Source organism: Balearica regulorum, chromosome 17, assembly GCF_011004875.1.
Source record: "Balearica regulorum gibbericeps isolate bBalReg1 chromosome 17, bBalReg1.pri, whole genome shotgun sequence".
Lineage (NCBI taxonomy): Eukaryota > Metazoa > Chordata > Aves > Gruiformes > Gruidae > Balearica > Balearica regulorum.
Window position 1 is genome coordinate 1,529,735 of NC_046200.1, and position 26,568 is coordinate 1,556,302.

At 57.3% G+C, this 26,568-nt stretch overlaps 1 protein-coding gene across 7 annotated transcripts in view; it reads right to left on the reverse strand.

The window, feature by feature from the left end:
• The window catches only part of SGSM1 (small G protein signaling modulator 1), a 47,305-nt gene that overhangs the window by 11,146 nt on the left and 9,591 nt on the right, over window positions 1-26,568 (reverse strand). Inside the window, exons 3-20 of one of the 7 annotated variants that reach the window (XM_075769367.1) lie at window positions 22,987-23,062; window positions 14,484-14,646; window positions 13,536-13,688; window positions 12,912-12,979; window positions 12,268-12,413; window positions 11,671-11,802; window positions 11,039-11,163; window positions 10,029-10,091; window positions 9,063-9,130; window positions 8,479-8,639; window positions 7,749-7,878; window positions 6,453-6,632; window positions 5,251-5,389; window positions 4,812-4,876; window positions 4,412-4,557; window positions 3,740-3,868; window positions 3,105-3,287; window positions 713-784 (exon numbers count right to left, since the gene is read on the reverse strand). In XM_075769367.1, coding sequence (XP_075625482.1) covers window positions 713-784; window positions 3,105-3,287; window positions 3,740-3,868; window positions 4,412-4,557; window positions 4,812-4,876; window positions 5,251-5,389; window positions 6,453-6,632; window positions 7,749-7,878; window positions 8,479-8,639; window positions 9,063-9,130; window positions 10,029-10,091; window positions 11,039-11,163; window positions 11,671-11,802; window positions 12,268-12,413; window positions 12,912-12,979; window positions 13,536-13,688; window positions 14,484-14,646; window positions 22,987-23,062 — 2,199 coding nt within the window. Of the gene's footprint in view, window positions 1-712; window positions 785-3,104; window positions 3,288-3,739; window positions 3,869-4,411; window positions 4,558-4,811; window positions 4,877-5,250; window positions 5,390-6,452; window positions 6,633-7,748; window positions 7,879-8,478; window positions 8,643-9,062; window positions 9,131-10,028; window positions 10,092-11,038; window positions 11,164-11,670; window positions 11,803-12,267; window positions 12,414-12,911; window positions 12,980-13,535; window positions 13,689-14,483; window positions 14,647-22,986; window positions 23,063-26,568 lie in introns of all 7 variants that reach the window. The other 6 variants (XM_075769366.1, XM_075769370.1, XM_075769369.1 and 3 more) reach the window with 6 other exon arrangements.

Sequence of the window (26,568 nt, forward strand, 5' to 3'; positions counted from 1 at the left end):
GCTGAATGCAGCTCTTGGGGAGATAATGCCCATGTTCCCAACAGCAGGAAGGGAGGAAGATCTGCTCTAGACGTGCAGGGCTCGTGCAAGCAACCAGTGGAAGAAAGCTTGGAGGACTCGAAGGCATTTTAACTTACTAGCGCTGTGCCTGGCTGTGGCTCCACATCTTTGCTAAAGTGAGAGAACTTCAGCCTGAGCATCTAGCTCTCTGTCCCCATTTTAACCGGACTCTTGGAGGAATTTCTGGGCAGAGTCCTCAGCCTTTAGGTTCTCCCCTGCCTGGACCTGGCAGGTCAGTGCTTGCTCATTGGCACAACTCGGAGCCCACAGCCCCTGCTCCAAAGGGCTGCGCTTTACTCGGCGTAATATATTGGGCAGAATGTCACATAAACAGGTTGGTTAAACACATGGTTACTAACATACGGAGCAGCCAAGAGCCCTCAAGTGTGAAGGCCACATGGGGGTTGGTCCTTCGAGCCCGGGCAGAGCAGGCTGGTGAATATTCAACACGGCCGAGCAGCGCGCAGGTCTGACCTTAGCGGCTCCAGAGGCAGGTTTGTGAGTCACCTACCTCCTCCAGCTACCGGTTCTGTTTGCCAGCAATCACCATGGTTATTAACTAGCGAGCAGCCCGCGCCGGGGCAGAGCGCCATAACGCTGTCGGGTGGCCGGTGTCTGAACGAGCAAGGGAGGACAAAGCACGGCCGCTCACCTGCGTGCTGGAGCTGGAGTCGCTCTGCAGCCGGGCGTGATTCTGTCGGCCAGAACTGCAGCTCTGCGAAGACTGCAAGAGAGAACAAAAAGGCCAGTGAAGAGGCAAAGAGCGTGGTGTCTGGAGCGGGGGGAGGCTCAAGCCACGCTACCAGAGGTGGGCACATCTGTCTAAAGAACAAGCAGAAAATGCATCCAATGAATTCTCGTATTGGACCCATGAAAGACATTCACATCACGTCACCTCTGCCGTGCAGATTTGTCACACGGCGCAGCACCCTGCCTTGGCCCGCCACGGACATTTATTGCTGGAGAAGATGACAAAGAACAAAGTCCCAGGCCAATCCAGTTGTTCAAACACTGCCTGTTTGGGTCTGAAAGAAACTGCTTTCTTCTGGCCTTCAGAGAGGTCACGCTGTCTCCCTGGAGTGCAAATTTCTACAAATCTCTGTCCTAATTTGGCAGCAATGAGATTCACCCCATCTCAGTTTACATAAACGATGAAGTCACAGGCTATAAAACAATCCCTCCAAGCACATTAATGTTTTTCCCTTTTCTTAAAGGACAAATATTGACGTTTCAAGCCAGACTCGGTCGAGGCAGCCTCTCTAGAAGCCAACAGCACCCTTTTCTGGCGTCCAGCTGAAGCACAGAAGGACGCGTGGGGCTCTGCAACAATCAGTCCAGTGCTCTGCCTCCTGGATTCCCCGCGAGCAACCAGCCTCGGCTTAGCAGCGCGTCCTCCCTGCGCCAGGAGGGAGCCTGCGGCCGCTGACACTGCACGCCAGTCGGGATGCGGAGAGCACTGCGATGACGCCACACACAAACAATAGGGTTTTAAGGAAACACGGCACTTTCAGAGCGGCAGCAGGAGTTGTCCCCACCCTAGTATTGTGGGTGTTTGCTGGGCAGGGCTCTGATGGAGAGAGGAAGGGCGACAGTTTTCCTCCATTACCATGGGAGAGTTTTCTAACAGGAAACTTCAGGCCGAGGCGGGAAAGGGGTGAACCTCTGCACGTATCACCTCTGCCGGCTCCCCTCCGAGCGCACGTTCCCACAGCAGGCAGACGTGGATACAAAAGAACCACCACCGCGGAGATGCTGCTGGGACGGGAATGATTCCCGGGGCTTCAGCAACGCGGACCACGCTGCTCATCCCCCGGAGAGCTGGGTCAGCCAGCTCTTGCCCGCAGAGCCTGGCTTGGCCTTGCCCTCCCCGCATCTCTGCCTCCCTGTACACGCACGGGCACGGCTGGGGCTCAGCTCGTCTCTTTCCAAAAGCATCCACACAAACTCCCTAGAGGAAACCAAATGAAGTCTCCGGCACTGCGCTTACCGGGCCCGTTTCGGCTTGGCCTCCGCTTGCCCCTGGTGCGGCAGCGCGAGGTCAGATAACCCAGCACCGCTTGCTCTGCCGTGCCGGGCTGTTCTCCTCCAAGGACAAAACCCACGCGGAAACACTCCCTGGACTGTTCCCAGGACTGCCTTTCCTTTTGCAGGCTTTTCCCTCCACCCCCTTGGGTTTGGGCCGTGGATCTAACTCCTCACCACACTGCTCTAAGCCGGTCCCATGGCACCGGGGCCCAGCTCCGTCCCACGACGGCACGGTGACCGAGGCTGCCCCGAGCCCCGCAGGCTCCTTCACCCCCACTCCTCGCCCACAGGCAGCGGCCCAGGCTCCCTCTGTGCTGAGCGGCTGATGGAAGGAGGGAGTCCAGCAGCCCACTGACCTGTTTCACAGCCCCCCAGGGCCAGAAACATGGTCTTCCTCCCTCCCTCCCTCCCGCACTGACTCCCATGGAGCTAATCCTGATGTGCACCAGGAGTGCAAACCGGGTAACCGATATCTCATTCTCCAGAAATACCCACAAGGAACGTTTCGCAGGACTGGTGAGTGTCTGGATTCGGAGACGCGGCTCCACAAACGAGTCCTGGGCTGCTGGCTGACCCGCTGCCCTCTGCCAGGACCCCTGCCCTCTCCCTGCTGCCCCCGGCTTTCAGGCCCCCTGTGCCCAGCACCCCTGCCCAGGGTGACGGATGCAGAGCTGCTCAGTGCTGCTGCGGCCGCGAGAACCAAACCAAATCTGTTAGACCCCCGATATGTCACTCGGGCTGCAGACCAAAACCTCTCGGTCAGCGCAGTACCGCAGAACATGGAAGCTGGGCTCGTACCGCAGGAGATGCACACTCCTGCCGCTAAACGCTCTGGAAGAGCGGATGAAAGAAAACAGGCAAGAAAGCTCCAGCTCTAACTTGCATGGATTACAGGGAGCAACGAGGCGCAGAGATCAGGGAAGGAGGGTGAGCAAGAACTGTGTCTCCATCCCTCCCCGTAGCAGAGGCCAACAGGAGCGCGGGCGGGCACAGCCCTCCGCAAGCCCCCGCACCCTCACCTCATTGCTGATCGTCGAGTCCCTGTGCATCATCCTCTGAATGTGGGAATCCAGACTGGCCCCGGAGGAGCACTTGGCCAGAGCTGCTGCGTGCGACTCCTTCTCCCGCTGCCGGACGATGGCCTCGCAGCCCAGCCACTCCGCCATGGTGTGCTCGTAGCAAGTGCGGATCTGGTCGTCAGCCTGCAGCGTTTAGAGACAGAGGGTCTTTGGACAGATGCCTCGGAACAGCCCAGAAGCCAGCGCCTCCTCCATCCCCCAAAGAGCCCTGCGCAGACAAGTGCACGCTTGCATTAACTATGGCTAAAGTCACCCATCTCCTGCACGGTGCCAGCCAGAGCCTCACCCACAAACCCTTGCAACAATTAGGATGGAAAAATGATCATCCACCTCCCTCCTGCCTTCCAGAGCTGCACAAGGGCACTGAACATAAGCAACCAGGAGCTGCACAGGGGAGCGTTGAGCTCGGTCCTATCAATTCCCGCTTATCTGAGCCTTTCTCCCACCAGCCGCAGTACAAAGGGGACACAACGCCCAGCGGGTTCACAGGGTGGGCTCTGGCATACAGACACTTCACGCTGCGAAACAGCCAGGGCACACCAACGCAATACACCGGGCTGCGCAGCCACACCAACCTCCTTCCTTTCTGCCTCCGTCATCCCAAAGTGGTAATGGCCCAAAAGGAAGGGCCAGACAGCCTTCCTGATCTCGTGCTGGATCCCGCCGTAATAGATCAGCCGCAGCAGCTCCTGGTCCTCGTAACTCTGCGGGAAGAGCTCCGAGTCAGCGCACAGACCCAGCCAGGAGCACGGCCCACCGCCCGGCCCTGCCGCCTTGCAGCGCCCAGGCACCGACCACCGCAAACTCGCTGCCCATTCATCGCAGATAACCTCAGATCTCTGCTCGGGTGTAAGCAGAGCCAGAGGCCCCTGCGGGCGGGCGTTTTGGGAAACACTGGCTCACCACAGCCAAAGTCACTCAGGGTCACCGCTGTGCCTCTGAGCGCCGGCAGCACGTCAGGACCGGGGCACCGGTCGGGGCTCTCCGGCTGTAACAGCCCTGCTGGGACCCCCCTCAAGAGCACGGTGCTGGGGGTGACAGGCGCTGGGGCCGGCAGGCTCTGAACAGCGGCACGTGACGGAGAGCAGCCTTCGTTCCCTGCCTTCCACACGTGGAGGATTAGGAGCCCCGGGCTCTGTGCAGCCTGTCTGACTTCTCAAAGTGCTCTACCTCCCCATGCTACAACCGCTGAAGTGACGCTGCCCTGGACGTCCCAAGCCCACGTGTCCCAAGTGCCACGGCCCTACCGTGCTGTCCTGCAGGTATCTCTGCCATACATCCACAGTCAGCCCCGAGCTGGCGTTGCAGGGCACGTCAGGAGACACGATGTTGTGGTTAACCAGCGCAGATAGGTGGGTTCGCACCGTGGAGAGGTGTCTGCAATAGGCCAGCCCTGCGGCAGGCAGAAGCAAACATTCAGCCGTGCTGGGACACGTCAGCAGCTCATCATCTCGTACCACCAGCACGGGCTGAAGTCTGAGGGCCAGGGTTCAAATGTTTGTTCCCAATCCTGAGCATGCGTACCCAGGGCCCTGCATGCAACAGACTGGTCCCAGTGCCCTCAGCACCACCGCTAGCCCGGAGCCCGGGACCTTATCCCTTGGCCGTCACACATCTCAAGGCATCACGGACGTGACAAGTACTCACAGCCGTAGAAGGCCCGGGAGAGGATCTGGTACTTCATATTGTCACACAGGAGCTTCAGCGGAGCTCTGCCAATAAAAACATATCGGACGTGAGGAGAGGAAGCGCTCCCATGCACGCCCTCAGCCCCTGCCTTGATCCCACTTTTCCAGCTTTGCTCCCAGAGGTGCATCCCTCTGCTCAGCTTGGGAGCAGCAATTCTTGCTGCCAGGACACGGCCACAGAGCAGCCGAGATGTCCCAATGAGGGGGACAAGCCTCACTTCAGCCTGGACACGTCCCACGGGCACCTGCAAACCGTCCCTGGACAACCGAGCCGAGCGCGAGGCTGGAGACACCGCTTGCACCATGCTCTACTGCAGCCGTCCAGCTGGGCTTTCACCCGCCACCCTTGCTTCGCTTTACTTGTATTTCTCACAGCACGCGCGGCAGAGCCGTCGTACCTTTCGTGGCTGCAGCCGTTGGACGGCCCACCATCAGAGGAGCCGCTCTGAGAGCAGGAGGAGCAGGAGGACTTGCGGGTGCTGGGCTGCCACATGGGAGGAAGGCCAGCACCCGGCGTGTCCATCAGGTCCTGGGGCACTGTAAGAGGGCAGGGAGAGGAGCATCAGCACTGTCCGGCACTGCCCCGGGGTCAGGTGAGCCGCGGGAGGTCAGGGAGGAGAGCTGTGATTAGCAAACGCAGCACCCCGCGCTCTTCCCAAGGAGACTCCAGCAACCGGGTGGGACCCACACCGGGTAGCGACAGCACCGGTGAGCTCAGGAGAAAGGAAAGGAAACAAAGAGCATTGATGAGAGAGCGCGAGAACCATCTGCTAATTAACTACAGCGCCTTCAGCAAGACAATCTTAAACCGCTGAGTGCCGACCAAGGCAGAAAAACACCCACCCCAGAGAGACCCGAGAGAAGGGGCTGCACCACACTGTCACACAGATGAGAAGAAACATGATCCAAATCAACCGCTGTCCCAGGAAGAGTGGGTCACTGGGAGGGAAAAGCCCCCGCCTCTCAAACATTAGGACCCCATGCAAGATTCAGGGAAAGACGGGAGCATCCAAATCACAGGAGATAAAGACTTTGACAAAGAAGTTGAGAGGAACAGCAGGAACAAGTAGCTCTTCATGTTGTCACTTGCTAAATCCCTGCTTAAACTCAGAAGCGCTCTTGCAACGGCCTGGGATCCTGCTCAGGTGCCGGCCCGGCGCAGAGCCCGTGCACGGGGAGCGCGCAGCCCTGAGCTGTCCCCACGCTGAACAGCCCCTGCCCTTCGGTCTGGGGCCTCCCTATGAAAAGGCCGTCATGATGAAGGGGAACTGTGGGATGCAGACAAAGATTAATGAAGAATAATCCTATTTACTCCTCTTTGGAAATTAAATCGTGGTAGAAATTCCCTCTTCCAGCTGGGAGAGGGCTTCCTCACTCCCCCTTGGTCTCACTGACTCCCCCTGCTTGCGATATTGAATAACTGATACTGGCAAGAAAAACGGGAAAAACATTCCCATTAAAGCCTCCTCCCTGTCCCTCCCAGTGAGCAGACGCTGAGGGGTCAGTGCCGGTCGGCAGCGGCAGGGGACACCTCTGCGGGAATTGTCAAGTGACAACACAGGCAAGCAGGAGTACCGGACACAAACGACAGCCGCATTACACTGATGCCGAGTGGCCCCCGGAGCGGCAAGGGGAGGTCGGGACGTGATGGGGAGACTCAGAAACCATTTGGGGATCACCACCATCTTGCTTGCAGCTGGAGTCCTCGCGATCTTCCCTCTCTCAGCAGCGATGGAGATCACAGACACAAGGAACGGATGAAAATTACCATTAATGGTAACTAGAGACACAGAGAGAGGACAAGGGGACAAATGAAAGCAGAGAAAGGAAGAATTTGTAGAGAAGAACGAACTGATGCAGTTGCACCCCCCTCTGGGAAGGTCCACAGGAACTGTGCAGTCTTTGATGATGCCAGCTCAGAAGATTGCAGCAATTCATTTCATAGAAAATTTGGCCCCTAGCATGGAATTTTAAGAGGGAGATCAAAAGGGAGCTACAGAAAGGAGCATCTCTATCTGCTATTTTAGCCTCAGTCAGATTTTCATCTGACTCACTGAATTGTGTTAGTCAGCTAAAGGCAGGGAGAATAAGTATAATCTTAACCGATGTTATGGAGGAGTCACAGGAGATGTGATCGCCCTCTTCTAGCCTCAAAAATACAGGAACAAGTTTTTGATCAAATTTCATAGCTTTTTAAAAAAAAACACTCCACAAGCCTTCTATTACACTCTTGGTTTTCCCCCTTATAAAGTCATCACGATGTTCCCAGAGGTCAAAAAATTATTCTTGGTATCCCACAGAAGAGCGAGGACAAATGAATGACTAATTCAGCCAAGCACATTGTTCAGATCATTCACGACCAGACAGCAAGAGGGATTTCTGGTTTGGTGAACCCAGCAGCACCTTCTCCCTTCCCTGGGAGCTCGGGAGCGAAGACACACGGGTCAAGCCTGGCAGCACACAGAGGAGGGTGCTGTAACCTCCCCTTCGCGCTGCAGAAGCAACACCGAAGGAACGTAGTGGGATTGGACGCAGTGCTTGCCGGATCGGCATGGTGACAGCAAGAGAAGAATCAGCCCTGGAGGTTTGTGATGGTGAAAAGCGACCCCCAGGGAACATGACCTCACTACCAAAATTATGTGCAAGAATTTTTTTTCCAGCCATTAAGGTAGTCATGGCTTGTTGTGCAGCTGCAGAAACGAAGGACTCGACAGCAAATGAAAGGTTAAAACAAAACAGTAATGCCCCAACCCATACATGGTGAATAAAAGGCAGCACAGTTACAAGCAAAGCCCGTTTCTCTGGAACCATTTCCTGGCGTGAACTGCAGCGCGCCTGTCGGGGCCGGTCCCCGGCTGCTCAGACACCCTGTGGAACACGCTGCCAACGCACTCACCAAATTCAGACTGCGTCCCTGGGTAGATTATCCTGAAAACGTAATCCGTGGCTTCGTCATCTTCCTTGTCGGACGCAGACTCGGAAGAGCCCTGGGGACTTCGCTTCCTCAGCTTGGGAAACACCTTGCCCTAGGTGAACAAAACCTGCTCTTCACAAGCCGCCCCACGCTCGACCACGCAGGCCAGCGCGGTCACTGCCTCGCTTGCCGAACTCCTGCCCCGCAAAAGCAGGTGCTTTGTCAGCCCAGATGATGCTTTGCTCATGGATGATGCTTTGCTCATGGATGATGCTTTGCTCATGGATGATGCTTTGCTCATGGATGATGCTCCCTGCTCTGCAACAGCCTTTGGATTAAGCTTTCAATTACACGCTGAATACATACATAACCCTGTTTGTGCACAGGGTATGTATAATCGACGCAGCACGGCCAGGTCCACGAGACCCAAACCTGCCCACCTTGTGGCCAGCACTCCCACCCCACCTCCCTTCTGATTTGCCCAGAAGGGTCTGTTCAGCCGGTCAAGGCCACGAGCTAAACCAAGCTGCCATATTCCCAGCCCACCTTCCTCCTTAGTTTTGGGAGGGGGCTTGTTTAAAATGCAGCAGCCACTAACGACAGGCAGAGGGTCCTCCCCATCAGCTCTGCTCTGGGACACTCCACAAGGGAACACCGGCAAGAACCCGCGGTGCCAGGGGCTCAGGAACAAGCCCGGTTTTGGGGTGCCTACCTTTCCTCGCTGCGACCAGAGCGGAGGATCCAGCTGCCCGTGGGGCAGGAGGCCGTTCTCCAGGCAGGACAGGAACTGCAGCAAGTGCCCTCCTCTGGGGAACCGCAGCGGGGGCCTCTGAATCCCATCCTGGCTCACCAAGACCACCGTTCCACCGCTGTCTACTATTAGCAAGAGTGACAGCAGAGAGAAGACACGTACGTGAATGAGGGAAACATCACCAGTCAAAAACGCAGAGGACAGGCAAGAAAGCTCAGGGAATTGTCCTTCTGGTACGGAAAAGAAAGACTTTCTGCCTCGTTTGGATTCTTCAAGTCCATTCCAAGTCTGGGGCCCTGGAGAAGGCTCCCCTGGGAGATCACACCCTTGAAACCCTCAGAGCACTGCTCTCCCCAGCCAAGCACCGCAGCCAGGAGCTGGTATAAAGAGCTTTCCTAGAAGCACTTCCATAGTGGTGACCACCCAGAGCTCTGGGCATCTCTCTGGGGCTGAATCAAACCATCCCCGTACAGGCACTCCCCAAAGATCTGATGAAGCGAGTGTCAGGGGATAACACCCTCCAGCAGCCCCCTCCCTGGCCTTACCATGCTGGTGACAGTGCAGATAGACGATCTCCTCCAGGCGAATAGTCATGGCGTAGTCCCAGTACACGCTGGAACAGAGAAAGAGAGGAAGCTGTGAGCTTCAGGGATGCAAGAGCCTCTGCTTCTGCTCACATCAGCTCCAGGCCCTGCCTCCAGCTATCCCGGGGAAGCTAGGATGAGGTCCCAGCAGCAGTGCGACTGCCACGAAGCCAGCCTGACTCAGCGCCAGCATCCCTCCAGAACCACTGACTGTCCCTGCCGCTACAGCTCGGTCAGGGCAAGTCCAGGCCCCCCTGCCCCGAGCTGCTCTCTACCCCCACGTCGCTCCCGGACCCGGACAACGTGCCCGTGGATCCTGGCGACTGCAGGGAGGGAGGGACGCGGAGCCCGGCAGAGCTGAGCACTCTCCCCCGGGCACCCCGGAAAGGGCTCCCCATCCTGCTGCAGTGCTGGGAGAACCCCGGGAACCTGGGAGGAGTAGCTCCGGAGCCCCAAGGGAACATGCAGGGCTGCTCTGCTCCTGTCCCCCAGGGAGGAGGACATAAACCCTCGCAATCTGTGGGGTTTTTCAGAGCAGAAAAGAGATTTGGTCCCAGCTGCTCCTGCCCGAGAACCGCGCTCCCTCAGCGCAGGCACCTCAAGGGGACCGAGCAAAGCTAGGAAACGCTGGAGAGCTGCTGGTCACCAGGCAGGGCGGCGGGACAGGGAGGCCAGGAGGAACCCGGGAAGGAACCTTGCCAGGAGACACGTGGCCTCATGCAGGGTTTCATTTCTGCGGAGAGCCTAGCAAGAGCGCTGCTCTGTGAGCACTTAATAACATCCTACGTCTTTGCAACAAAGCAGTTTCCAGATCTGAGCAGCATTAGCTGTCACTTTACAAAAATAGCGCTTAAAATAACGGGTCAAAAAGGCAGTTAAAGACGGGAAAGGGTGCGCAAGAGTCACTCCTTGTAGGTTCATACTTACTTTGTCATCTCACTCCTCTCTTCCTTGGTCACGTCTTGACACTGGGAAGTTTTAGAGCTTAGGCTGATGCCCAAGTCAAGAACTCAGAAAAGTAGCGTAGAGATGAAAATAGCATTTTAGGGGGAAGGTACCAGGCATAACAGAACGGCCCAGGGGCCAAGAAGAAAGGGGAGATGAAAAGAACACAGGTAAACAAACCCCCAAAAAACTGCAATTGAGAATAAACAAAACTGGGAACAAGTTTTGCTGAAGAAGATCTTTACCCCAGGTCAAAGAATCAGTGTCCCAAACACCCCAGCTTTCCTGGAGCATTTGCCGGTGGGAAGGGACTTTGTTTGCTTTGTTTCATTTCTCAAACTGGGACCTGGCACGATTCTGTAGTTTGCTAAAAGGACTGCAGCGCTCAAGAGAAATGCCAGCAGCCCCTAAGGCAATCCCAGGCAAAGGGATGGCAAGACCCCTGCCAAGCAAACTTCAGGTGTGGAGGAACACGCTCCAGGGACTCCGTTAAATCCAAGGGACGTTGAATACCCGCCCGCAGGACCAGCTGCGGACTGCACCGAAACTCTGTTACCAGGGTGCCATTACCTGGGAACCGCTCACGTCCCCCCTCTCTGCAGATACGCGGCCCCTGTTTATGAGCTCCTCAGTTCCCCAGATTAAAATAACCACGATAAACCTGAAAGCACCGGGTAGCGCGTAGAGAGGGCATTCTCCTGACGAAATCCCCGAGGGCAATAGACGAAACCACGTACATCTTGCAGAACAAGCACCCTCCCGTTCCCCTGCCGAACCCATCCCAGCAGGGACGGGCAGCGTCTCACGCCGGCTCCCGCAGCCCACCTCTCCCACCACCTCAGGCCTCTTCCCCGTCCTCTCCCCTGCTACAGACTCAGTGACGATTATTTTGCTCTGCAGTCGGTGGGAAAACTCCCCGACGGCCTCGGACCCAAACTCTGAACCCAGGGAACATTTGCCTCCCCTCTGAGGGCACGCTCGGAGCCAGTCACCTCTTCTCGTAGTCCAGATCCCCCACAGAGCCGTTCATCAGCTGGTTGGGAGTCCACTTCAGCGCCATGATGTCGGCTGTCTGGTGAAGGGACAGATATCCCGGGATTGCCTCCATGTCGTCTCGCTTGAGGAGAGAAACGCAGGGAGAGAGTGAGCTGGTGGGATCAGCCTGGAAGATGCCAGGAGTGTGAAGCATCGCCTGAGGCTACGCCAGGCTGAGCCGTGCCCTGGAGCACAGTCCTGGACCGTGACGCAGCCCTGCCTGCTGCCCTTGAGCCCATCCACCCACCAACAGCGAGAAACCCACAAAAAACCTCCCAGCAGAGACAACCGGACACCTCTCCAGCTTGGAAGAGGGCCGAGGGCAGCTGCCTGGCCGAGACAAACTTAACAGCTCCAGCCAAGCAGTCTGCACTTCATTTATCTGACTACAGAAAGCAGGAAGGGACAGGAGACAGTGTTTTGTGGCCTCTGGTCGAGAGAGGGCAGGGAGAGGAGCCTGCTTCTGCTCAGACAGAAGCACAGCTCTCCCATTCCAAAGAGCATTCCATCAAAGAGCAACTTGGGATAGAACCACCCGGTGTGGAGCAGAGCAGCTCTTTAAAGCCCAGATGCCCCGGCCGGTACTTACCGGCTGCACCAGGACGTTGTTCTTGCCGTAGAGGAGCGTGGCTCGGGAATTCTGGTGCAGCGACTCCACGTAGTCCCTGGCAGACAGCGATGGCCGGTCATCCATACTGCCACTCGAATGCCTTTTCTGAATCTGGAAGAGATCCACCTACAAACATGAGGTGAGCACGGACACCTCTTGCTTTCAAAAAGCTTCTCTTGAAGCTCATTCCCTCCTCACTCACATATTTAAGAAAGTCACTACTAGAAATCTTTCTCTCTGTGTCCTCTAAGAGGGTTCCTGGCTCTGGCCAAGCTCGATTCTGTACTTAAAGAGGCTCCAGGAGCTTGCTTGGTTTGCAATAAACAAAGCAGATTTCAGCTGCCCTTGCTTTTTGTTCATACGTGATGTTCTCAAAGGGCAGACACCCCACGATGCAGTGCCGCGTTGGTCCAGCACGCCTGCAGCCTCCACGGCCCGCGTTCCCCGCAATTCTGGCCGGGAAGTAACTGCGCTTTTGTACCTCCTCTCATCAGAGGGCTTCACAGCCCTTTGCAAACAAAAGGGAGCCTCGAGCCCGGGAGCAGCGCTGCGCGGGGCCGTCCCCTCCACACTCACGCAGAGCGCCGGGCGCTTGGTGGGTGAGTCCTGGCGACAGTGTGAGCTGTGGATCCGGTGCCTCTGAACCAGCTCGTCAGCTGAGGGGTCTGTCCAGAAGTGGTCGGCGGTCTTCATCTTGGTGTACTCCAGCGCACAGGGCCCCACTGCGCAGAGAAGAAAAATCGCAAACGTAAGGAAGTCCTCGGTGACTGTGGTCACCTCTCAGATCCTCTCGGCAGGGCAGGCAGGATGGCGGGCAGCAAGCACCAGGCTCAGCACACATTGCTGCACGGTATAACAGCAGCAAAGAATTGAGAGGGGTCGGCCAGCCCTGGCAGCGAGCAGATAACCCACGGCCTGTGCATTCAGAGCCCCGCACTGCGGCACCGCAGGGCCTCAGCCCTGGTTTATGCCCGTCAGTATTACTGGAGTCTGCGCGAGAAAAGGAAACCCCCAGGCTGAGCCTTGCAACTCTCCATCTCTATGCGCTGCTCAGCAGCTGCGCATCATGCGGTCTTTCTAAGTGCTCCACAGGGCTACCTGTCCAGGGCTATCACGTCTTTCTTCCTAGAAAACAACTGTATTTCACACCCAAGATCACAGAACTGGGAACACAGGCTTGGCAAGCAAGCTATCGAAGTAGGGTAAGAGGAAAGTGTTACCCAATAAAGATGCAAGAATTGGTCCATCCACAGGATCCATCAGGAGAGCTTCTTTCTCATAGTACTTACTAGAAGAAATAAGAGAGAGCAGAACACTGTAGCATTGCAGCCCCCTGGGACTACAAAACGATACAGTCAGTGGTTTTAAATCACTGTGATGCCCTTCTCTTTCTGTATCACTCCTTGAGGGCAAGAAGCCCTTAACAGGCTGTTTCTTCTAGCAGTGAAGTTCCTGGGGAATAGATGCCCTCCTGCAGCACGATGGAAGCATCACCATCTCCTAACAAAACATGCCAGGGACTGGAGATGACACCTACCCAGGACAGGACCCCTCAGCACGCAGTTTCCAGCAGACAAGGACAATGCGGTCCCTGAGAACCCAGCCATCAGCAGAGCAAGGGTGGCCTGTCTTTATTTTAGGGAGCGTACGGTGGCCACCAGCAGCAGGGTATCCATCAGAGTGCCCGTGATGGGCACAGAGCAACACAACTGGCCTGCCCCATCCAGGGACTTCTCTGGCCCACTTGGGCACAGCTCAGCCGGCAACACCTCCGGTACCATCGGAAGGGGCAGATGCTGTAGTGAGCTGGGATGGGCAAATGGTTGGCCTGTGCCAGCACTCACCTGCTGTTTTCTACCAAGTAATGCACGATTTTATCCAAGACCTTTTCAAAGAGGGCTGTGCGGATCCAGAGGTGCTTGATGGCTTGAGGAGACAGGTTGGGCAGCTTCGGCATCTTGCGCACATTCTCCGGGATGCCTTGGACTTGATTTCGTCTTTAGAGGCACAAGGCAGAAGACAACAGCGTCACTGGCTCGGCACCGAGCACCGCGGGAGCACGGCCCGGGGTTTCGGTGGTGCTGACTGTGGTGGCTGGGGGATGCCCAGGGAACCGCGGGGACAGGGCTCTGGAGACTCCTCCCTGCATCTATTCCACCCCCTACTCCAGAAGGCCCACATCTGCATTTGAAAACTGACTTTGGTAAATCGGTTTCCCGCTGTAAAGGCACCCTAGAACAAGCCTCTGCCTCAGCAGAGTCCTCCAACCCACACAGCTTTTCCACTGGTGCCTGAGGACAGCAGTCTGCAAGCAAAGCGGCTTATCTTAGGACAGCATAAAGATTCCTCCCCCCAGGTAGCTGCGCCATCCGTCTCCCTGGTTCCTGTCCAAGGATGAGTAAGCCACTCTCAAACCGAAGTTGAATTACTGCAGGTTCAAGCCCTGCACATTGAGGCAGACCAAATTTGGTTCCAGTTGGCTTAGCGCACTGGTCCATAAACTGTGGCCATTCAGGAGCAAACGTGCTTAGATGTCCCTGGAGCACGAGACAAGGGGCAGAGGAAGTAAGAACTTGTCCATCCTGGCTTAAACCACAACCACAGTTCAGTCTCCTAAAAAGCACCTCGTTCAGTCAGAGTACCTGAAGCCCGAGGCAGGACTCAGCCCCACCAAAGAGCCGTTCCTTCTGTAGAGGCTCAAGGTGGACACTGCGATCCGCAGCCATACCCAAACTACACGCCCACACCGGCACGCAAGCGACCCGTGGGATATAGCAACGCTGGCGCCTTACGCATTCTCAATGAGCTGCTCCAGGTCTTGCACCTTCTTGCAAAGCTCCTCCGCCAGAGGAAAGCTCTTGCCCACCTTCATAAACAGAGCTGCTATCTTGTTGCTGCGCAGGAACCCTGCCGCCCTCCGCTTCAAGCCGTACAAGACACAGGCTTCCACAGCAGCTGCAACAGAGCAAAGCTGTTACTGAAGCGGCAGGAGAACTCGGAGCTCACGTCACTACAGCCAGTCTCCCGCTGCATCCATGCCCTTACTGCACAGCGGAAACGTTTCCCAAGAGGAAACCAGTGCCACGTTCCGTTCCTGCCCAAGCAGACAGGAGGTTAGGGAACCCAGATGTCTTTTTGACCCGAAGCAGCAGACGGCGGTACGACTTTTCTGCCCGCAGAGTCATCAGTTCTGCTGCCTAACAGAGGTACCGTCTCAGTTTTGCAAAACAGAAGAATTGAGCTGGGTGATGGCTATTAGAAGCTCGGCTAATCCGAACAAAAGGGCTAGCTTGATGGAAGCAAACATGAGCTGTGGGCGTGCGAAGATGTAAGCACTCCCATGGAGAGGTAACTTGTGCCTGCTAACGTAGAGCCAGGGTCTCCCTGAAATCACCCGAGAGGGACGGGTCAGGCAGACTAACTTGTCTTGGACTCACTTATCTGACCGACCGACAGCCTAAAGAGATCCTGCTAGACTGGCCATGAACTGGGAACGTGCAGCTTTCGGACCACAGAGGTGGTGTCCCCGCCGCCAACAGCGAGCGGCCCGCACTGGTGTGCCACGCTACCGGCCGGGATTAGGATGGCTCGGAGCACTTTGCTCACTCATAAAAACAGAGCGGGAGAAAGGACTCGGACCGTTGTGTTCGCAGCCCTTTGTTCTGAAAACGCCAGGATCTGACTCCACTACACGATATCCTAAATGCAAACAAATCGATGCTGATGCTGGGGAATCTCAGCACGCACGGAGGTCACATCCTGCTTCCAGGTCTGCGCTGCAGGATCGCTGTTCCCAGAGCGGCGATTTTCCCAGCAGAGGAGCGACCGGCTCACGACAGCGATTGCCCGGGTCAGGAGCTGCCAAGAGCCCGCTCACACAGAGTCTCCCGGGTTCGGCCTGTGGGAGCGAACAGTTTATCTGCGGTTTAACAGCTCGAAGCCAAGCGTGGCTGTACGCTGCACGGTGATGCAGCTGGTGCTGCTCCACCGGCTAAACGCGTCCGAAACGGTTTTCAGGGAAAACGTCCTCATCAGACGTGCGACAACTGACAGGCAAGCGCGCTGCGTCTTCTCCAGGTAGGGTCACTGCTTTGCTAAGCAGGCAAACAGGCTGACGTTCTCCTCACGGGTTTCTTGCCGTTTATAGAGAAACAGAACAACTCTCTGAAGTTTTCCTGTCGGCCCAGTCTGAGGGACGGGAACGGGAGATTTTGGCCCTGGCCCCCTGCGCTGGGACGGTCTAAGCAAGAAGAAGAAAGCAAGAGACAGGCAGACAGGATTTCTAAAGCAGCAGAGGAAATAGGGCAGTTTTTTCACAAAAAAACCTCAGTGTTCACACAAACATTTTCACAAAAAAAACTAAAGGCGAAGAGAACCTGGGGATAAAGCACAGGCAACGCCAGCAGCTCAGCCTGGCTTCAGAGACCCTCCCTGCTCGGCGGTGACTCGGCTGGCCCCTCGCAGCTGGTACTCGGCAGTGAAGTCCCCGCGCGATGCTTCGCCTAACTCCCCGCACTGGGCTCTGCCGAAAAGCAGCGTCAGGCGCTCCCCAAACCACGGCGAGTGCCCGGAAAGCACCGTCCGCCTGCCCTCTCCTGCCAGGCTCCCTGCCTGCACACGCCGCGAGCGGGGAGCCCGGGGAGCCGGCTCTGCTGGCGACGGGAGACGGCGATGACTCCACAGAAAGACGCACACGCGTACAGGCTCCACCGGCAATCTGTTTGGCGGAGTCCCCTGGGAGGGCTCAGGATGGATGTCTAGTGTCAAACACAGACTTATTAAACAGGCTGATCAAAGCACTGGAAAATTACACAGACCCACAGTTCTGCAGGCTATTGATCTGGGTCTGACAACAAGCTTTCTGGTGCACGGCACCCCTCCCTCCCCAAGAACCTGCCGCTGCAGAGCGAGCCACGCTGAGCCTTCCCTGCAGCAGCCCAGCAGATGCCGATTCGCCTCTCGTTTGGAAAGGCATTTTTTCCTACAGCTGAACAACTCTATGGAGACATTTAAAAAGACATTTCATGCAGACCCATCAACATCAGCTCCCAGGGCTGAGAGACGCTCTCATTATCTCTGCTCTGCTTAGTGCCATGCCCGAGTTCGCCGCCGAGCAGGCAGGGCGGGCAGCAGCCGAGGTGCTGCGAGACACGTCCTGCGCTAACAGCAGAAACCCACCATGCTTGGGCCAGCCAAGTCCTGCTCACCCAAACCCAGCCACGCAGAGCCGCTGGATGGACACCTAGGTCGTAAACAAAGCCCTGCAGAAACTCTTCCAAAGCCCAGACGCGTGCAAATAGCACAGCCTGTGCACAGATGGGGCTCCCTACCTGTCCCAGAGGGCTATTTGCAGCTGCAGAATAAGCCCAGACTGCTTCACGGCTTTGGGGCCAAAAGCGAGAAGACCCACCCCTCCCTCACGCACACTCAAATCGCCCTACCCCACGTCCCTTCACTCCTTTGTTCTACGCTCCAAGGCCGAAATACAAGCGACAGACACAAACCTGCCTGAGACTGCACCCAGTCAAACCCACTTCAGAGTGCCCAGCCACGGAGCAGGCATCTCCCAACAGCTCAGGCAGGTCTCCGCTGCTAACCTCGGCAGGACGGAGCAGCAGTCGTCAACCCCGGTCAGGTGAGTTCAGGAGCCAGCTGGAGTGGAATCGCAAGCAGAAAAGCCACAGCTTTGTTTCTGGAATGTAAGGTTATGCTGATACACTTCTGAACAAGAAGTCACGGCAGCACCTTCAAAACCCGATGCAGCTGGGCGCCGGAGCTGCCGGACACGGTGCAAGAGCAGCGCTGGCTCTGTGGCATGCCCAGCTCCGCCAAGCCATCAGCTCTCACATCGATTATGCTGCCAATCTGCACCTTCTCAGGCCCTGGTTTTCCAGCAGCTGCATGCGATAACAAGAGGCCAGCAAGGCAGCGAGCCCAAAAAGCCCCTCTGTGCCTCGCACCCACCCTCATACGCCAGAAAGAAGAGTCACGCAAGCAAGCCTGCGGCAAGCCGATGAGGTGGCCCTGCCTGTGCTGCCCACCAAAACACCTCAGCAAACCAGGAGCCCTCTGCCTCCGCTGGAGCCCGGCATGCCGTACGGTACCGAGCCAGGACACGGCACCCCACCCCGGCAAGCACAGGGCTGTGCGAAGCAGCCCAGCTGAGGGGCCACCGCGGCTCAGAGCACCGCAGGGACCAGCAGCCAGGGCCGCCTCCCTGCACTGCAGCCCCCCGGCACACAGCCTCTGCCCGGCACCAGGGGCTCCGTGCGCCGTCAGTTCCGCTCCGAATTTCCAGCAGGCGAGCGAGAGTGCTCACGCTCACGCTCATGTGGGAGAGCGGCGGATCGCTTCGCTCGCAGATCAGCGGTGCATCACCTCCCTGCCTGGCAGGGAGCAGCGCAAGGGAGAAAGCCCGGACTGCTGAAAACCCTCCAGAAAGACGGAGCAGTCATCAGCATCTGTCCTCGACTCATAGCCTGAACCAAAACACTACTCCTGCTGGCAAAACTACACACAAATGTACACTCTCCATAGGAAAAATTCCCTGTGCTCTCCCAAGGGCTCAGAAGCTTGAGCACATAAACTAAGTGCACCGGGTCCATGCTAAACGCAGGGGTAATGGTAGTTTCTTTTTTAACCTTATGATTTTTTTGAGCCCAGTTCATAACTGCCACCACTGCCAACAGACACTGCGAAGAGAAAGTCTCTCCCCATCCCCACGGCAGGGACGCACGGCGCAGGGGCTCTGTGCAGCTACACCCAGGCAAGCTGGGAGGTTTATTTCTTGGCAAAAGACTAAAGATGTTTGAGATCCCGAGAGTGCTCTGGCCCGGCACGATCCAAACCAGTCAGGGGTCGAGCACGAAGGCAGTCTCAGCACTGATGTGGACACCGAAGCCCTCAGCTCCCGCAGGCCCCCAGCCCCGCTGCCGGCTCTCCATCAGCCTCCCAGGGCAGCACGAACGTGACAGATGCCAACTCGCGTTTGTCTGCTTCAAACCCTTCCCTCGCGGGCAAAGCAGGGCAGCCGCCCTTTCCTGCCAGACCACCGGCTTCGTCAGAAGGGGTTTGCGGTACGCTGGCTACGCAGAGGATGAGGAGGGCTCGACGAGGAAGGTGGCTCTTCCCAGAGAAAAGGGCAGCTCTGCCTAGCCAGAGCCAGGCTCGCAGCACGCTGCTTGTCAGGGACTGAGGTTATTTACAAGCTCACCCGGCCCACGGAGAGCCACAGCACCGAGGAAGATGCACATACCATTCAAATGAGAGAGCAACAGCAGACAGACCAGAAGGGGCAGACTCCAGAAGCCAGTGAAAGTGCAGCAGCATCATTAAGAAGCCAGAAGGACCCAACGAGCCCTTCGTGCCTGGATGCCTCAGCTCCGTGTCGCAGGAGGCTATAAATAATTCCAGGCTGTGAAGCCTCGTGCTGCACAGAAAAGCAGAGAATGAGTCACACCTTGAAGTCTGTTCTGCTCTTTCGATGCCATTCGGTCGACAGCATACAAAGGCACGCGGGGCCTGAAAGCACCACCTGCGTGTCTTTCATGCGAGGGTCCAGGAGAAAAGGCAGAAGGCAGCCCCTTTGCTCTCCGGAGCAGAAAAGGAGACCTCACAGCTCCCGTCTCTTTCTTTTTTGTGCCTGTCTGCAGATGCTACAGTCTTACTCAGTGGCGACAGCGCTGCACGAGCCTTCTCGGAGCAACTTCTTCAAAAGCTAGTTGTCATCACTTCTGTCATCTTCTTCCCAGCCTCCAAATTAGCAAGCTGCCCTTCAGCTATTTGTAAATGGAGGAGCGCCGCTCCCCCTCCGCACGCTGCCTGCAGCATTTGCTCAGCAGCAGCCACATGGCCCCAGCCTGGGCGTGCTGGAAGCGCAGCTGACTGTAACTCAGCAAACACCTCTGCCGAGAGCGACAGGCACAGCAAGCAGATCCGGCTCCAAACGGGCACAGGCTGCCACCCCCTTACCTGGAAGCCAGGGCTCGTGGCATCGGAGCGGAGCAGCAGAGAGGTTCCCCGGCAGCTTCGGTCCCAGGGCTGAGCCGCAGGACGACACGGGAGTTTATTACTTTGCCCTTTAAAGAAACTTGCTCGGCCGAGGACCCTGCAGGGTCCACATCCCCGTCTCAAATCCCTGGCAGCAGCAATGCTGAGCAGACACCCCGCAGCAGCGGAGCCCGGCTGTGCCGGCCCAAGCTCCTCAGTCTGCAGGAGCGATGCTTCCCCTTGGAGCAATGCTTCCCCTTGGAGCGATGCTGGGCTTTCAGCAGGGACGGCAAACTGTCACCTGGGGAGGGGAGGTGGCAGCAAACAGCAAGCCACAGATAAAACCCACCCGGAGCATTCCCAGCACCCGGGAGCAGTCTCCCCCAAGGCCCTTTCAGCCGTACCGTCTGCAGGGGCCAGCCGGCCTCCCTCCCTGAACGCTGCTTCTCTTTGGAAGGCAGGGAAGGTTTGTCAGCAGGTCTGCGCCCTGCAGAAAGGCAGACCGTTTGTTCCTGCCATCTAAGCGCTTTGCAGAGGCAACCGCTGGCCTGGGAAAGACCCCCGGTCTCGGGCGTTCACCATCGCATGGCAGCAATGGACAAGGAGGTGCCCAAGATCCGCTCCAGGAGCACCCAGGCACGTTGCAGAGGCCAGGCGCTGCCCAGCGGTGCCCCCAGGGATCCCCCCCAGACCTCCAGGACCGCCACGAGCGGTCAGGCTGTGGCTGCTAGGAAGGCCCAGGCCGAGGGAGCTCACAGCATCACCTCCACTCCATGGCAGAGCCGGGCCCAGACTCCGGCTTTGCATCTGCCGGCGCTGCAGCCGCCTGCTCAGCCATCGCCCTGCGTGTTGCCATAGACACTACCGCGGCAGCCGGGCGCAGGGAGAGCCGGCACGTGGCCCGTAGCACAGGCGCCAGGGCTGCAAAATTGGTGAGTGGGCAGAGAGGGAGCAGAGCTGCTCCCAGCAGAGCTACGACCATCCCTCCTCTGTCTGCCTTCTGCCTTCTCAGTAGAAATCCGTGAAACGCAGAGGGCAGCGGGCACAAGCTCCTCCGGAGATCACCGCAGCCTGCTAAACGTCGGGGGAAGCACGGCTTCCTCCGCAGCGGTGCACGGCCACTGAGCGTGCGAGATCAGACTGAGCCGGGAGAAAGGGCAGCGCCTGCCGTGCAGATGGGAGCTCTACCGGGGCATGGGCACGCACGCCGCGCTCCCCAAAAGCCCCTTCCGAGCAGACAGATGCTGCGCTCCAGGACGAGGCATCCTGCCCTGGGAGTCAGCGGGCAGGGGGGGCTCTGACCACTTCCATCAGGAGTCCAGGGGAGGGACTTCGTCTTGCGAAATTCAGGCAGCGTCCCAAAGAGGGCAATTCCACCTGTTTTGGCGGATGGAGCCTCATCTCACACATGCAAGCGGGGAAGCACAGCAGGGTGAGACACTCGGCACAATCACTAGCCCTCGGCAAGTTACCTCCACCATTTGCCCAGTGCTGTCAGTGACCAGCAGTGACAGCTTTTGCATCCACACCGTCCCGAGAGCCACCGCGCCTGGCAGAACGCTCCGTTGCAACGGAGCCAAGGGAAGGGGCTGTCAACAGAGTCAAAACCAAAGGTTTTCCTGGGAAAACCACCATTGTGTAAGCCTACGACCGTGCCAGAGGACAGCAAGGGACTTGCTCTTCTTCCACAGCAGTCGCTGGTGTCTCCCAAAACCGGTATTCACCTCTCAGCTGCCACTGAGGAGACAGAGATGGAGGGCACCGGGCGCCTTGCCGGAGCGCGCTCTCGAGCTCTGGGGGAGCGGGTAAGCACCCGACTCTGACAGGGCTGCTGGGACACAGAAGCCACAGCTCAGGTCTCTGATTAACGCTGTCCCTTTGTGTCCTCGAACCCCCGATGGCTCCAGCCCACCCCACCTGCACCCCCAAGGAGCTGAGAAATTTTCTTACCCAGGCAGCGCTGGCAAAAAGGGCCTGATTCCACGGCCAGGGCTCCAACCGCCTCACTCATCCGACAGCCCGAAGCGCTCACCCTGCCATCAGGCTAACTGGTTTCTGCCTAGCTTTGACATTCAAACACCGCCCAGTCCACCAGCCAGGTCTCCGCACTTTTGCAAACGCTGACCCTGGCAGCGCTGGGTGGGCTGGACAACTGAGGCTGCTGCAGAACCTGCTTTACCCGGGCATTAACTGTGTCCGAGGTGGGCTCTTCTCCAGTTCGAATGAGTGACCGAAGCTGCGCAAAGGACCAAAACAATCTAATTTTGCCACTCGGATTGCAAAGTTCTGGTCCAGCCCCCAGAAACTGTCTCCAGCGCAGAGCAGCTGCCGGGAGGAGCCCGGGCACCGCCGCCACGCAAGCTCGCCAGCCGCGCCGTGTGTCACCACATCGCGGTCGCGGTTTGGGCTGCCACAAACCGGGAGCTGGCAGGCTGCCCCGAACGCTCCTCCCGGGATGCGCCGGCCTGCTGAGCTCTGCACCGGGCAGGATGCTGAGACCCGGCTTCAAACTCGTGACAGGTCCCACCGGGAACAAGGCTGCTCCCTCCTGCTCCACACCCCCTCTGAGACACAAATACTCCTCCTCTCCTCGGGATCTCTGCTCCACAGTCCTTGCCCAGAGTGTACCCCCCGCCCCCCCAGCACGTATCACAGACAAAAGCCAACAGCTCTTCAGGGGAGTTTTTAAAAAACGCTTGGATGGATTCATTCTGAAACACTTCCACATTTACAAAATTGTCACACCAGTAGGAAAAAAAAAAAAAAATAGGTGAAAAAAGCAGTTTAAGTGAAAAGCATAGCTTCCAGAAAGCAAGCCCGAAACCAGCACAGTATCAGAGCAGGTCTTCCACAAACTCCACTTAAAATTCTCTAGCAGCCTCCAGCCTCTCTGCTCCCACGCTCACGCAGACTGAAGACTCCTTTCCATAAATTCCTATTCCATAATACAAAGAGATATTTGGACTTAACAGACTTTCTGTTGAATCAATTCTCAAAGGAATTAAAAGGAAAACATCATTTCTAGTATTTCTTAAGTGACCGTATACACTGCCAACATCCCTCCCTCTTTTTGACACATCTCAATGTATTTTAAGCGCAGAGCGAAGGCCTCAGGGACTCGGACCGCTGCCGGAACCAGCCATCCTCTGGCACTAACCACCTCCCAGCCCCAGCACAACGCTCAGAGCGGGACCATGTCCCCAGGAACCGCGGTACCACGGCCCCAGCGCCGGGCAGGGACAGCCCAACACGGAGAGGGTGCTCCAGCCCCCGGGTCACGCCAACATCCCACCACCAGCGACTCACCGCAGAAGGAGATGATGTGGCTGCTGTCCTCATGCACAAACTTCCTCGTCACCGCCTCCTCCATGATCTGCTTCACCTGCGGAACAGAGGCCCAGTTAGAGAAAAATCTCAAATTTCAGCCACAGACCGGGGTGAGGAGAGCCGTGGTGGAGCGGACACGAGGCGCTCTGCTTGCTTCGTGTCTGTAAGGAAACCTCCTCCGCTCTCCGACTCCTCGAATCGCCTCTGATGGCGCACGAGGTCTCACGGAATATCACCGCATCTTCGCTCGTTGAGCATCACCAGCTATTTCAAAAAGTCAGGTATTAAAAAATAAAAAGGGGTTGTTTTGGTTTTTAGAAACTTCAAAGTAGGAAAAACTACGAGTAGAGAGTTAAGCGTGGAAATCAAGCATCAATTAGATAAAAGACATCTTAATAAAGGTAACGGTACTGTTAGGTTCTTTCATTTTACGGGGATTTGACAAATTTCACGGGACACAGCTGCCCCAAATGACTGTAATTATCCATCAGTGCCCAAGTCCACGATCACCTGGCACCAAATGTGACCAGGAACGCTACCTGCATAGCAACGCATCGGCGCTGCCCTCCCACCGCCTGACTCCCACGACACGGTACGGGCACTCGTTTCAGCGCAGTTCATCAAAAGGAAACTGTCGTGTAGGTCGCACATCAGGGGCACGATTAGGGGAAGAAAATAAATAGGAGCCCACATAAATTAGGAGCGTAATTTTTGCAGACACGAGATGGGAGGTCAGACCTGCCAGGTAAACAAGCTGCAGAGGACAGACGCCAGCCTTGGAGAAGCTCCCAGGGCTGCCTGGCTGCTCCGCGGCAGGAGCTCGGAGGAGCCTGAGGAGCCAAGAACTTCCAGAAAAAAGAAATCCGAGTACCTCGAACACTGCTGCTCTTCCAGCACTGACACTGCCCGGCTCTCCCCCTCCCACCGAGAGCACCCCTTTCGTAGGGTACGGACCCCTCAGATCTGTTTTGGAGACACACAGGGGTCAGAGCCCCCGGTTACGCATCCCCTCAGAGCCAGCGGGTACAACGTGCCGCGGTGAGACTGGTTCCCCGTGGCTCGGCTTTGCCGGCTCGAACAGCGCAGGATTACGGTGCAGGGCTCGCCCTCACCTTTCCAACGCAGAGCCCTCCCCGCCGCGCCTGCAGCCTCAACAGACGTACCTGAGCCAGCTCGCAGCTCTCCAGAACACCTTCCCACGCAGCCCGTGCTGTTCCCTCGGTATTTTGGAGCTAGAAAACTGGGCTAGACAGAGCTTTGTCCCAACCCTATGCAGCAAGTACAGGCTACAAACCTGAGTCGCTATCGACGGAGAGGATTTTGTAAGTGCTTTGAGTTCCTATTTCCGACGATCAGCTTCCAGCGCAGGTTGCCAGCAGACTGTCCCCACTTGCTGAACCTCTCCTGTCGGAAGCGTGTCGTCCTCCCCCCACATCTCCCGCTGCTCCTGGGAGCTACCTTGCCGACGTGCTGAGCTCAGTTATTGAAGGGAACACCAAAATACATGATGCTGCTACTACACAGTAACGGGCACCTCAAGTGACCTCGCACTCTCACCAGAAATGACTTCTCCCAGTGCCCACAGGCTGCGGGTGCTCCGACTCTCAGGGTGGGATGCCGCGTGAAATGCCCTCAAAGCTGGAGGATGCGGGGGGCCGCGGTCGGGCGATCAGGGCAGAGCGGGGAACGCAGAGCGGGGAACGCAGAGCGGGGAACGCAGAGCGGGGAACGCAGAGCGGCAGCAGCAGCTCCTCCACTCGCCCCCACGGCTCTGTAGGACGCAGGAGCTGCACACCAGAGATGTGGAGTTCAGTGCTCAGAGGGGTCTGAGCCTGGCTCAGGAAGGGCTGGAGAAGGCGGCGTTATTAATGGAGGCGGCGTTATTAATGGAGGCGGCAGCCCCAAACCGATGGCCCCATGAACCGCCCTAGCTCTGCCAGCCGCCATCCTCCATCCAGACTGCCTCCTCGACGCCATGCCCACCATAGCCTCGCCGGCGAAGCGCCGGCAGCTCATACCAGCAGGTGACAGGATCTGCTGTCCCCTGCCTGTGCCCCCACATCTCCCCAGCCCTGGTGTGAACCCCGCAGCCCTCCCAGGCAGACCCCAGCTGTCCTGCTCCCGAGGTGCCGTGCCTCTTACAGCCAGACTGTCCTACCCTGCTCGGAGCGGCGGTGACTTCCATTCCCAGCTGTCACCCTCCCTAATCCTGCTGAAATCAGCAAAAATCCAGCTGAAGGTCTGGTCCTTAAGCATCCAGTGCTTAACTGGTTTTCCTTTTAACTCCGGAGCGCCAGCGTGCCTGGATCTCCTCTTCCAGTGCCTCTGTAACATCTTGCTTTTCGCTCTTCGGCTTCAGAAAAAGCAGGGAAGGGTTCAGGGTGCAGAGATGCGGGTGTAAGACAAGCTCTGCGTATCAGGACGTTCTCTCTGAAGGCACAGGGTAAAGGAAAATCCAGCAGGCCAAGACTTGCTCAAGCAAACCTTGCATGGATGAGGGACCTTTAACGGCACCGTGTGGGGAATTAAACTTCTTTGCGAGATATAATCAAGGTCAGATATGCACAGCTGACAGCTCAATAAAGGCAATCCTTTTACGAATATTGATTAAGAAAAAAGTCATATCTAAAGCCAAAAGCGTATCTCCGCATGTCGAAGCGATCAGGTCAGCTCCCAGTGCTGCTCTGCTCCGACGTGCGGGGCGACTAACAGAGCCTGCTCGTGTACCTGGGGCAGCAGCACTCGCACAGGGATTTCACCTGCATCACGGCAGCTCAGATGAGCTGACGGTGAGTCAGGAACTCACAACAGGGAACGTCACCAAGATGCGGACCCCGGGACCGGAGGTGGAACGTCACCGAGATGCGGACCCCGGGACCGGAGGTGGCTCAGAGCGCCGGGAGATTCCCCTTGGCACAGCGCGACGTAGCTCCGGCAGCTCCTACATACCGACCCTGTGCTCGGAGCAGCGGCTCCAGCTGCAGGAACGTCCCGGGCACGGAGGGCTCTGCTCCCTCCTCTACCTCAGCGCTTTTTTGTGGCAAGTGGCCGAAAAGTGCAGCTGCCCCTCATCAGGGCACCTTCGGCACGGCGTACAATTTTGCCCCTCGTATCGCTGCCACGTGCTGAGCGCCACGGGAGGGGGGCAGCTGCAATCCTCGCTCGGGCTTCACGGCTCCAGCGGGGTTTTATTTTAAACTTCAACAAGAGAAGGAACACTGTGAAACCGGAACGGGGACAGAGCAGGTCCCAGCACAGGAAAGGAGTTCTTCTCTTCCATGTGCTGCGCTGTAGCGAGACATATCCCCCGACCTTGGCTGGAGCGGTGCATCAGAGACGGGAAGCAGCGCGCACCTCTTGTCCTCCAGCAACCGGTGCCCAGGTCCGCCCCAAAACAGAGATCCTCCTTTTCCTCCACCCGACATTACAGGAGTCCAACAAAGCCATGCCAATCCCTCCTTTCGAAACCCCGGTCACCCCAAGAACCATCACCGATCGGCCCCTCGTTGCAGCCCTGGCAGAGGGGTCCGGTGACGCACGCCTTGGGGCCCCCAGGGATTC